The sequence below is a fragment of the Hippoglossus stenolepis genome, chromosome 2, assembly GCF_022539355.2.
Source record: "Hippoglossus stenolepis isolate QCI-W04-F060 chromosome 2, HSTE1.2, whole genome shotgun sequence".
In the NCBI taxonomy this organism is placed as follows: Eukaryota; Metazoa; Chordata; class Actinopteri; order Pleuronectiformes; family Pleuronectidae; genus Hippoglossus; species Hippoglossus stenolepis.
Window position 1 is genome coordinate 10,332,693 of NC_061484.1, and position 11,711 is coordinate 10,344,403.

Sequence of the window (11,711 nt, forward strand, 5' to 3'; positions counted from 1 at the left end):
AGGAAAGTGAACATTATTTGATGACACCACTTTAATCAAATGTTCTGGATGGTCCAGTGTTTGTGGCCCAGAGGTCAGAGGCGCCTGATGCGCAGTGGGAACAGTCGTCCACCCATCTGTTGGCTCTGGTTCGCCGTAACGCTTAAAAAACCACGACACTCGCTCTCTGGTTTGTGTGTTTTTCTACATATTATAAACTGCTGGCTGATCAGATCGAGGCTGCGAACAAAGAACACGTCTCCGATGCGCTCAAAGCGAACCTATTCCACCTTAAATTCCATTTGCGTCTGCGTCGGAGAACCATAGGCGCCATCTTCGGTCTACCTTAAGCGCACAATGTGGCCAACCAACGCAGGCGTACCAGCCAGGCTTCCGTCCTCATTCTCCTGCCGGGGAACGCACTCCGGCTCCAGCGTCACTTCAGAGACAACAGAGGGGGAAGGAGAAGGAGACGCACCCGGGCCAAACCCCCATCCCGCACCCGCCGCAGGAGAAGATGTCCGAGCCCAATAAGTACCGAGAGTGGATCCTGGAAACAATCGACTCCCTCCGCTCCAGGAAAGCGCGTCCAGACCTGGAGAGGATCTGTCGAATGGTCCGGAGACGACACGGGTCAGACCCGGACCGAACCAGGACAGAGCTGGAAAAACTGATCCAAGAGCAGACGGTGCTCAAAGTTAGCTACAAGGGCTCCATATCGTACCGGAACGCGGCCAAGGTGCAGAGGAAAAGCCGAAAGAAGAGTGAGTTTATCACGGCGGCTGTTGGCGGTGGCGGCGGCGCGGAGGCAGCAGCGAGGGAGCGGACCAAACACGACCATCTGAACAACAACGGCGACAGTGCGCACAGCTTCACCGACCAGGAGGAGGGAGAGGAGCCGGAGCCCAGCCCAGATCCCCACACCCAGACATCAGGCACGAAGCTCAAGCCTGCCTCCAGCCGAAGTAGCGGAAACGGGTGCCTCAACTGTGGCGCAACAACGGGCTGCGCTGTCGGGAGCGGCTGCAAAGAAGAGAAAGCAAGTGCACCGAGAGACAAGGGATTAGAACATCAGGCAGCGGGGGGCTGCCCGGAGCCCGGTGTCGGCCACGGAACGAGCGCGCACGGCGACGGCAGCAGGGCGACGCCGAGCAGGAGCGATGCTGTCTGCGGAGGAATGGAGCCGGGTCCGTCCGGAGCTGAGAGCCAGAACAAAACTTACACCGGGAGCGTCGGCAGCCTCCCGCAACAACAACAGAGGCAGCCCGCGCCCCTCAAGCCCAAACTTCGAGTCGGAGGAGGGGGCACCCGAGCGGCGGGGACCCACGCCAACTCCTCCGACCTGGGCGACAGGCTGGTGGCTTCTGTTCGCCGCCTGTCCGAGAGGAGCCACCGAGGGGGCTCCGCCGCTGCCGCCTCTTCCACCGCCACGACCAGAGGCCACATGAAGCCGCTCGGACTCAAGGAGATCCTGGGCTACCTGAGCAGCCAGGAGCAGCTGTCGGAGGAGAAGCTGACCCGAGGCAAAGTCAAGGTGGTCATGGAGCGAGAGGTGGCGAGAGGCCGGCTGCGCAGGACCCGCTGCGGGAACATCACTCTTCCCCTGAGGGGGATGGTGATGGTGGAGGAGCCGGCGTCGAAGAAGAATGCGTCCGCGGACAGACTTGGGAAGAGCGCACTGCAGGAGAAGCACACACCGACGAAGAAGGTGGGCAATGCTAACTTAATATGTCCAACACGTCCCACTTGTACAGAACTGAAGTGCGTGGGTTTGATGGCAAAACAATGATCCTGCAGCAGGACGCGCTCAGCTGCTCCCAATATTTGTTTTTTCATGTTAAACCTCGAAGCAGAAGTGTATGATCGTGTGTGTGTGTGTGTGTGTGTGTGTGTGTGTGTGTGTGTGTGTGTGTGTGTGTGTGTGTGTGTGTGTGTGTGTGTGTGTGTGTGTGTGTGTGTGTGTGTGTGTGTGTGTCTGCGGCAGTGTGTGTGTGTGTGTGTATGTGTGTGTGTGGCTCGGCTTCCTGCACAAAAGGTGCGGGTTATTACATCTATGTGCAGACAGCTCCGGAGCGGCATCCCCCGGCTCTCCCGGGATAAGCGCGCACGCCATTAAAGAGCGTCTCTGCGTTAGCGCGGGCACGACCAGCCTCTGGTTCCGCTGTCACATCTGTGCCTGTGGGTCCGTGATTCCTCTGCAGGAACTTCAGCCGAGCACAGCGGGATCGTCTGGGCCTGCCGCGCAGTACAGTAGTAGGCGGCGTCTCTCTTAAACTTGAGACGCGCCGCTGCCGCTCTCTTGCCGCTCCCCCGCCGCGCAGCCGCGCCTCGTGTCCCTTCTGTTTGTGTGATTTTTGAGTTGTGATTCTAACCTTGTAGTCGATGCTTTTTGTCATCGTCTGTCTTAAACTTGAGACGCGCCGCTGCCGCTCTCCTGACCCTCTCCTGCCGCGCAGACCGACCGGTCGCGCGTCACGTGTGTTCATGCAGATCACAGTTTGCATGGCTTTTGAGGCGCAGTCACAACCCTGTAGTTATTATTGTTACTGTTAGTGTTGTTGTTTTCTCCCCTCGCTAACGCCGCCTCGCCCCCTGCCCGCGCCCCATTAAATCCTTTGTACCGTTACTGACAGCGCGCTCTCCTCCCTCTCTGTGGGCGCACGCTTGAGTTGGCGCTTATAGCGGTATTTCTGTTTCTGTCCAAGTGGGAGGCGATCCACACCTTCCGCCCCGAGAAGGAAGCGCAAACCGTCTCTTGCATCCGCAGACCTATAATCTGTGCTGTGAGCCAATCCTGAGCAACAACTTGGATACAACTCAGGCGCTGCGCACTCACTTTGTTCAGCCCCCAACCCCTTTTCTGATGGAAGTTTATATGTGTTGTTGTTGCAGCCGCCGCCCTCGTCTCCTGTCCAGGAGCATGAGCCAATGGAAACAAGCAGCGAAGAAGTGGAACGGGGAGAGAACGAGGAAGAGGAGGAGGAGGAGGACGCTGATGATCCCCGGAGTTCGGATGAAGAGGGAGGACCATCGCCTGTAGCCATGACAACCGAACCAGGGCTCACGGAGAAGCCCGCAGAAGATGCTGAGATCCAGGCAGTGTCAAAGGAGGGGAGCCCCCATCAGCAGCAACAGCACAGTGGCAAAGGTGTGTGCACGTGCGTGTGCATGAATATGTGTGCTGAGTACAAAGTAAAGCAAGTTGTAGGTTAATTAAACACAGATTTTCTGTCCCTTTTAGAATTTAACCTATTTAAGTTTTAATTTACACATTTAGGATGTAGTTGTTGTTCTCAGTGGTTGATAATCGGTCTTTCCCCTCCTCTCCTGTGCGTTTAGCGGCTCTCTCAGGGGTGGATTCCCTCGCCAGGACACCGTCCCCACCTGTTCAGGGAGTTGTCGAGGTGTTGCAGTGTAACGGTGCACGCTTGGAGGAGAGAGCTTACCTCCCAGATCAGCCGCATATGGCAGCACAAGTAAGTGGAGGCCTCTGCATCTGTCCTGACGGTTTTTATTCACTATGCATTCATCAAATGAATAATTAAAATTACTACCCTCACACATGGAATGCCGAATAATGATATGATGTGTTTATATGACTTTGATAAATCAAAATCTCTTTCTTTGAACATATAATTACTAAGTTACAACACATCATTGTCATTGTGTTTAATAAGCATACAAATAAGTAGGTGGGCACTAGAGGTCATACCTCCATCAAGGCCCAGCAATCCCATAACGAAACCACATTTCAATTCACTAGATCTGGATTTTTATTATTCTCTGAGAAATCAATGGAATTTTTTTTAAAATGCCCATATCTCACAATGTTGAAAAAAGTGAAAAAAGATTCCTGGATCTGCCCCCTACCCATACAGTCTCCTCCCACCAAGATTTGTAGTAATTTGCTCAGCAGGTTTTGCGTAAAAACATATGACGAAAAACTAGACAAAAACATTACCTCCTTGGAGGAGGTAAATATTCAGCAACCTGGTAGTTTTATGTCCTATAACATAAAGACTGCTTGATGATGTCGAAGTACATGCTCAAAAAACACATCTTATTTTGGTTGTGTTATCAAAAATGTTCTGTTAAGTAGACATTAGTTCCCTGTCAGACAAGAGTCTGTGCACCAAGTTTCACAGAAATATGTTCAGTAGTTTTTGCGTGATCCTGCTGACAAACCAACCCACAAACAAACGGACTGATGATTTGTGTGGTCCACACACTGATGCCTTTTACATCTCTAGTACAGGCAGCCTGAACCACAGCTGATGGAGATAAACTGAAGAAGAATGAGCAGTGAGCAGCTCAACAGACATAGACAGTGATGTTTGTCCAAAATTCAGAATGTATCCAGAGAAGGAAAAAGAGATGTCCTTAATGGGAGATAACATATTTTTGTACTGTATACAGTATTTAACCATGTAGTGAAGAAAATGAATGTGAAATTGTGTAGTTATAATGTAATTAACATGTCACCATCTTACTGATTTGAAACATTTGTGTTGAAAACAAGCTACAGATAATTTTAAAGTATTTCTAAGTGACCTAACAGAAGTGAATCTGTGTGTATAACAACTCACTTCCTCCTCATACATGCTATGTGAAATTAGAATTTTGAGCAGTTTTTTGGTATGGTACATGCACAACTGGATTTTTACTGAAGACACTTTGTTGTAAGAAAAACACTGGTGTGCATAACAAAATGAACGATAGATGAATTCATTTTAGCTGTGTGCAGGTACGGGCTGAGTTTGAGTGACGTCTCTTTTTAGGAGTTTGGTTGCACCTGTTCGAGTGGAAGAGTTACACCCACACTACACTTTTATCAATTTACTGATTCATGTAGCCTGATGCCCACATGCAACTCCATCATAACTCCACCCAAGTTCAAAATTCTCACTTTTGTGTCTGTGTGTTATAATATAACACATGGTACTGTGTTGGAGTGTGTGGGTGTGTGTACTCATACTTATATCTTTGTGAGGACCATATTGAGTATATCCCGTATGTGTATGTGAGGACTAGGGTTGCAAAATTCCGGGAATATTCAAAGTTGGAAACTTTCCATGGGAATATACGGGAATATACGGGAATTAACGGGAATAAACGGGAATTAATGGGAATAAACTGGAAATTTTGTGGGTAATTTATACTAACTGTATTTACCTTGTCATATACAGACATAAATATAAACATTTTGTTTTGTCATAAGCTGATTTGAGCCCTGAGGAAACTTTGGGCACTTGACTATATGCTTCTGCATCTTTGTGGCATTCTTAACATAGGTCTTTGCACAGTATTTGCAAATGTACACAGCCTTTCCTTCTACATTGGCTGGGGTGAAATGTCTCCACACATGAGATAGTGCACGTGGCATTGTTCTGTAGAGTAAGATGAGAAAAAAGCTTGTAAAAAACACTAATGCAATGCCAGAGATATAAATAGTGAGCTAAACAATTGGAATCGTCTTTAAAAATATTTTACAATTGATGGATAAATGAATAGAAATAGGCTAGATGAACAGATGAACAATCCTCAATCAGCATGCTTATATAGTTTCCCCAGTAATATCATCAAAACTTCCCTGACTAGTCCTTGGGCTAATGCAGTAGTGTGGCCTCAATCGCCCTGCTGTAGTGTGCAGGATGCTGGGAATTATCTGTGCATGTGATGGAAGAATGCACTGCGCAGTGCAGGGTTGAAATTCAACGTGTAGCGTGTGCTGCATTCCATACAACTTTAAAATAGAGTTTTGAATTATTTTTTTATTGCTCAGCGTTTAATTTGCGGTAAAAAAAAAAAATTTAAAATTCCCAAAATTCCCCAGCTTAACTTCCCATGGAAAGTTTCCGGAAAGTTTCCGGAAATTTACCGGAAAGTTTCCGCCCCTTTGCAACCCTAGTGAGGACATTGGTCGTTCGTCACGTTTTCAAAGGGCTGTTTGAGGGTGAAAGACTTGCTCTTAGGGCTAGAATTAGGTTAAGGTCTGGTGAAGATTAGGATAAGGGGCTAAGAAAATATTTATGTCAATGATTGTCCTCACTAAGATAAAGGACTGTGTGTGTGTGCTCTTGTACAGCTGTCATTGTGAGGACCAGTTTGAGTCTACAACCTATTGGAGTGAGGACATTTTGGGAAAGTGAGGACCTTTTGGCCGGTCCTCACTTTGTTACCCACCTTTAATGGACTGTTTGGGGGTTAAGACTTGGTTTTAGGGTTAGGGTTAGCATTATGTTTAGGTTAGGTTAAGGGTTAGGGTTAGGATTAGGCATTTATTTTGGATGGTTAGGGTTAGGGAAAGGGGCTAGGGAATGCATTATGCCAATGAGTGTCCTCACTAAGATGTACAAACTGTGTGTGTGTGTGTGTAAGTTCCATCAGTTTCCATCAAGCAGTCACCATGCAGACTCAGAGAAGTGCAACATAAAGCATAGACGCTACAACTCCTGTACCAAAATTTGCCAACTTTCTGAGTTATTGTTCCGACTTGAGGTGGCGTTCATGTGAATTTATCCAGCAGTGAACACTTTTTTCAATTTAGTCCAACACCACATGAATGCACAGGGCTGTCAGTGGTCCAGTGGAATTGTGGGTTATAGGCACCAGGTTTTGGCAAGGAAAGGATCTAAAAGATTTTTTTAAAAAAAGACAATAACTGCTGCATTGATTTTCATCTGTTATTTTTAACTAGGGTAATATGAGCACAATGCTAAGGAAAATGCTAAAAACAAAACAAGGAGCTGCTCTATGTCCAAAGCCGATTTCTGTCTCCTCTCTAATGCACTGTTTTTACAGCTACTGATGATGAGGTGTGTTATTAGTAAGTATAGTTGTAGACAACCCTTTTTTCCCCAGGTGCTGCAGTGTTTTATCTTTTTAGAGACACATGCTTATAGAGAAAAACTCACTGAATAACAGACAGGCTGCATTGGACAGACTTAAACTCTCCACTGGGTACGACTCCTCATCTTTGTCAAACTCTTGCTCCCCTTCCTACCTCACACCATCATCATTTACACTGCCACAGCAGATGGTTGAAATGTCTTGTTGCAGTTTTGTCACGAAGCCAAATTCCCTCATCCTTCACTTTAGGTGGAGGCCGCGTCCCGCTGATGTTTTCAAAATGAATTTACCTCCGGCTCTTTCACCAGTAGTTTACAGCTCTGACTCATTCCAGAGGATAGATATCCTATAGATGTCTTTGTGCCATCGTCTCATTTTTTATCTTCATCTTTGTTTGACTGCCCTCTCTTCTCTCCAGACACAGAGCCAGCCGCAGCATGATGGGATCAACCACACCTCCTCAGGCTTCAACAGTGAGTTCGGTTTTACTTATCATTGCAAAATGTGTGTGTCTTTGTGCGCGTTTGTGTTCGGTGGTTTGCAGCGATAACAGGGAATCCCATTGAGCTTCATTTTTCCCCCGTAGACATGGAGTGTATGACAGAGGTCGGTGTGTCGTCCTGCCTGCTCACACCCACCGCCTCCCCGAGAGACTCCGGCCTGTCTGAGGAGCTAGGGATAAATGGAGGCGTTAGCAGTGGAGGGTGAGTACAGCAGACTTACTAGAGACATTAAAACAGTCATAGGGCTGAGGAGCATCGTATCCGACCTTGCTTGTTTTTTTGGGGTCTGTTACAAATTCCACTTTCTCTCTTTTATATTAATTGTAAACAAGTCCAACATTTTTAGCCCAATGAGTCTGAAAACCTCTGCAATGCTGTGAAGAGGATGGTCTGTACTGGATAAGGAATCAGAAATCAAAATGTTTTCACTGTGTTTTGGTCGATGGATCATGGTTAATCAACATGTAGAATGTTCGCTAAGAAAAGGTCAATACAAGGTGGAAATCATTATGCCTCCGTGCTGGCAACAGCCAAAGGTCGAGGTAAATGTGATGTTACAAAAGATCTCTGGAACATTTTGAGGGAATGTCTTCAAGTTTGGTAATAACATTAAGTTGGACTCAAAGATGAAATGATTAGATTTTGATGGTTGAATGTCAAAGGTAAAGGTCACGGTGACCATATGTTCTGAACGTGATATATCTGGAACACCCAATGGGAATTTCATTACATCTGGCACAAACATACCCTTTGACTTAAAGCTCAATGTCACTGTGACCTCACAAAACCCTTTTTGACTTGTGAGCACATTATCTTAAGGGTTCAGTGTGTAGAATTGAGTGACATCTAGTGGTGAAGTTTCATGTTGCAGCTGAATAGCCCTCACCTCACCCTCCCCTTCCAAACATGAAAGAGAACCTGTGGGAGCCTTCAGTTGTCATAAAAACTCAAAAGGTGTTTAGTTTGTCCAGTTTGGACGACTGTAAAAAACATGGCGGCCTCCGTGGAAAGGACCCTCTCCCGATGTACATAAAAACTATTTAAATATAAAAGGACTATTCTCGAGTAAAGAAAACAACAATTCGTACAATTTAGATGAAACACACTGGTGAAAACATCAGTAGGATTATTTTATATTAAAATTAATATTAAAATTCACCTAAATCTAGGTAACTACAAACTGCATTCCTCCATCAAACTCTGTCAGCTCTGACAAAGCTTGCTTTCTCCTGCATGTTTGTAATGGTCCGATGGGCCGTCTGTCCTCTTACTCATATTTGTAGGTTCATGAAGTGTGAGGGGGCCAGTGGAAGCCCGGTGGACTGGACGGTGTCTGATGTGGTCAGCTATTTCACAGCAGCAGGTTTCCCTGAGCAGGCTGCTGCCTTCATGACCCAGGTGAGTCTGTGATCCTCTTTAGCAACCACCAGAGGGCACCACAGACAAGTTTAATATCTGTACTTGAACTACAAGTTGAACCTTAACCTGTGTCTCCACATCTGCATTGCTCTGCTCTCCTCTTCAGGAAATCGATGGCAAGTCTCTGCTCCTCATGCAGCGCAATGATGTTTTGACTGGCCTGTCAATCAGGCTCGGCCCTGCCCTCAAGATCTATGAGCGGCATGTGAAGGTTCTGCAGAAAACACATTTTGAGGACGACGACTGCTAACGACGTTCAATGGAAATACACACAGTTGTGTTTGTGTCTACATATTAACTCAAGTTATATAAAAACGCATGCACGATATACAGTATAGACTTTACTTTTCATCTCAACAAACACACACACCTCTGTTTGTCTTTCCCCTCGTCCCCTACGACTGCTCGAGACCATCAACAAGGATTTTCTACTAAACTGAGAGCAAACATCGGCAGGAGAAAGCAGACTTTGAAGATGCAGGAGGTTCAAGACAGTCATTTAGTTTTTTATTTACAACGATCAAGCACTTTGCATTTTCTTGATATAACCCTGCAAGATGGTTTTTCCATAAACTGTTCTTTCATGTTGACCTTTATGCACATTTTGAATGAGGTCCTCTTTTTCGGCATTGACTTTTTTTTTTTTTGTGGCTGGAATGCAATAGTTTCTTGCCGTGGGCGCGTGTAAGTTGATACACACATGGACGCAGCATGTTGGATTGAACAGCGACATTATAAGTTGACCAGAGTGGAAGGATGAGATTCTGTTTTGTTGCTGCTGACCCATCGTAGTCCTCAATGTCAAGATCAAATCTGGTGCAATAAGCAATAAGCTGATGATTTCCCTACACCTCTGAGAGGGTGCAGCACCAAGTCAGCTCATTGATCAGCAGGTGGTGGATTTTTAAGATAAAAGTGTCAATCATAAATATGCTCATAATGTTTTAAACAGAGTCGGCAATGATCTCTGGTCTATGCATGACCAAATCAGTGTCTGCTTTCACCAAGATAGACTTTGACTGTGGCTTAAAAGTCAGATGCCTGAATTTATCTCCTGCACAAATAGTGACCAAGTAAAACTAATTTGCTATGAGCAGTGGGTAGATCACAACTTTTTTAAAACTAAAACATGACTGACTGGACAACACTCAGCTCCATTCACCCCAACAGAAAACATTTGCCTTCTGGAAGGATATAATGTTTTTAAAGTGCATACCTCCACCAAGGCCCAACAATCCCCTCATGAAACCACATTTAAATTCACCAAATTCAGAATATCAGTCCTCTAAACATAAATTTAAATCATGTTTTTTAAAATTTTTTATTCTCTGATAAATCAATGAAAATGCTGAAGATTCAGCAGAGAAGAACCTTCATTAGAATAAAATTGTCAGTGTGGTGGCGAGCTGAGATGAGGTGCTGTGTCTTCAGGACGCGGTACCTCTGCAAGCTCATCACTCAGGATCAGGACTGGGATTCACCAGTTCCTTACAAACCCATCATGAAGTTTGTATTTGAAATCTTTGTTTAAAAGTTTATATTGACTGCTGAACTAGTTTACTTAATCAGGTTGCCCCATTAAAACAGATCTTAACTGGTTAAGTTAATTACTAATGTGTAAATTGACAGCCTAAGTGCCTGTGGCAGAACAATGAACAGTTTAAAACAGGAAGTTAATGGCGGATTAAACAATAAAAACAAAATTGCAAACATGTAGCATTCAGAAGTATGGGTTTATGTTGTTTATATTTACATTACGGAAAAATGTGTATTTAAAAGTAAGACGTATTAATTCAGTTTAGAATGAGGGGGAAATAATAGTGATAAGAAAAATGTCTGCCAAGACTGACACCCTATCTTCATTAAGTTAAAGAAAGGTCTGTCCCTTTCTACGGATATGTGCCAAAATCTAATGGAGATTTTCTTGGCCCATGTCCCATCCTTCCACCAAATTCAGTGGAAATCAGTTTTGTATTTTATCCAAAATCTTGTTGACAAACACACAAACGTACAGGAGCGTAAACATAACCTCCTGGGTGGAGCTAATCTCTACATTAAACCCACATCAGACTAATCTAATAACAAAACAAAGACTGATCTAACACCAGTCTGAAAATGTATTTTTAAATGTTGATCAAACACACCAGCCAACTGAACTGAACAATCAACTCTCCACTGTGTGTAGTGGGGTGAATATGTAAATATACTGAAATACTCCAATCAATACGTCAAACATTTTGAATCACTGGAATAACTTTAAGGGAAATATGCTGAAGCGAAGTCAATCAATGAACTAATCTCATCCCACCAGAAATAATTTTTAATACTGGTCCTCCCTCCCAGCCCTGTAACAACATACATTCCATGTCTTTTTATTTTAGTCTCTGTTTCATTTTTCAGCACATTTCTTTTTAAACCGCCTCTACCTCTCTCCCCTCATTTCTCCCTTTACCTCCACTTTTTCTTTTCCAGGAACACCTATTCAGGTTACTACTCTTGTTGGAAGGTGTGTGTTGCAGTGGTTGTTGCCGCTGCGTACGTCAATTCATTCGTTTCTGCTCTCATGTGAAGGAGAGGATGGCTGCGTTTGAGTCTCACACAGGGGATGATGTACAGTCGCCTCTGTTGCTTGTCTCCTGTTATTTGTTGAAGGACGATTTTTAGTAATAAACGATTAAATTAAAACAACACAATGTTTCAAAAGTTGAATTGTTGTTGTTGCAAACGTGTTTATTCCACGCTTGTGTAAGATTGTGCCTGTGTGTAAGTGTGTGTATGTTCCAGGAATTCATACATTACACAGTCACATTATGGGGACTATAGGTTTAGATTTAGGATAAGGTCAGGTTAGGTTAAGGGTTAGAAGTATGGTAAAGGTGTGTGTGTGTGGGTGGGTGTGGTGTGAGTGTGGGTGTGGGTGTGGGTGTGGGTGTGGGTGTGAGTGTGAGTGAGTGTGAGTGT

The 11,711-nt window shown here is 45.0% G+C and overlaps 1 protein-coding gene across 1 annotated transcript; it reads left to right on the top strand.

The window, feature by feature from the left end:
• The first annotated feature begins 91 nt into the window (after window positions 1-91).
• On the top strand, window positions 92-11,415 carry samd1b (sterile alpha motif domain containing 1b). The gene is made up of 7 exons (XM_035165509.2): window positions 92-1,687; window positions 2,872-3,127; window positions 3,319-3,455; window positions 7,247-7,301; window positions 7,415-7,532; window positions 8,615-8,729; window positions 8,857-11,415. Exons 1-7 carry the CDS (start codon window positions 497-499, stop codon window positions 8,998-9,000), a joined length of 2,016 nt encoding a protein of 671 aa, XP_035021400.1. The 5' UTR covers window positions 92-496; the 3' UTR covers window positions 9,001-11,415.
• Window positions 11,416-11,711: the final 296 nt, after the last annotated feature.

What these genes read in the sequence shown, in the direction of transcription:
- samd1b (XM_035165509.2), top strand. Translation starts at nt 497, where the DNA reads ATGTCCGAGCCCAATAAGTACCGAGAGTGGATCCTGGAAACAATCGAC. An exon ending in AGCACACACCGACGAAGAAG is followed by an intron (nt 1,688 to 2,871) that starts GTGGGCAATGCT and finishes TTGTTGTTGCAG; the next exon opens with CCGCCGCCCTCGTCTCCTGT. An exon ending in AGCCGCATATGGCAGCACAA is followed by an intron (nt 3,456 to 7,246) that starts GTAAGTGGAGGC and finishes TCTTCTCTCCAG; the next exon opens with ACACAGAGCCAGCCGCAGCA.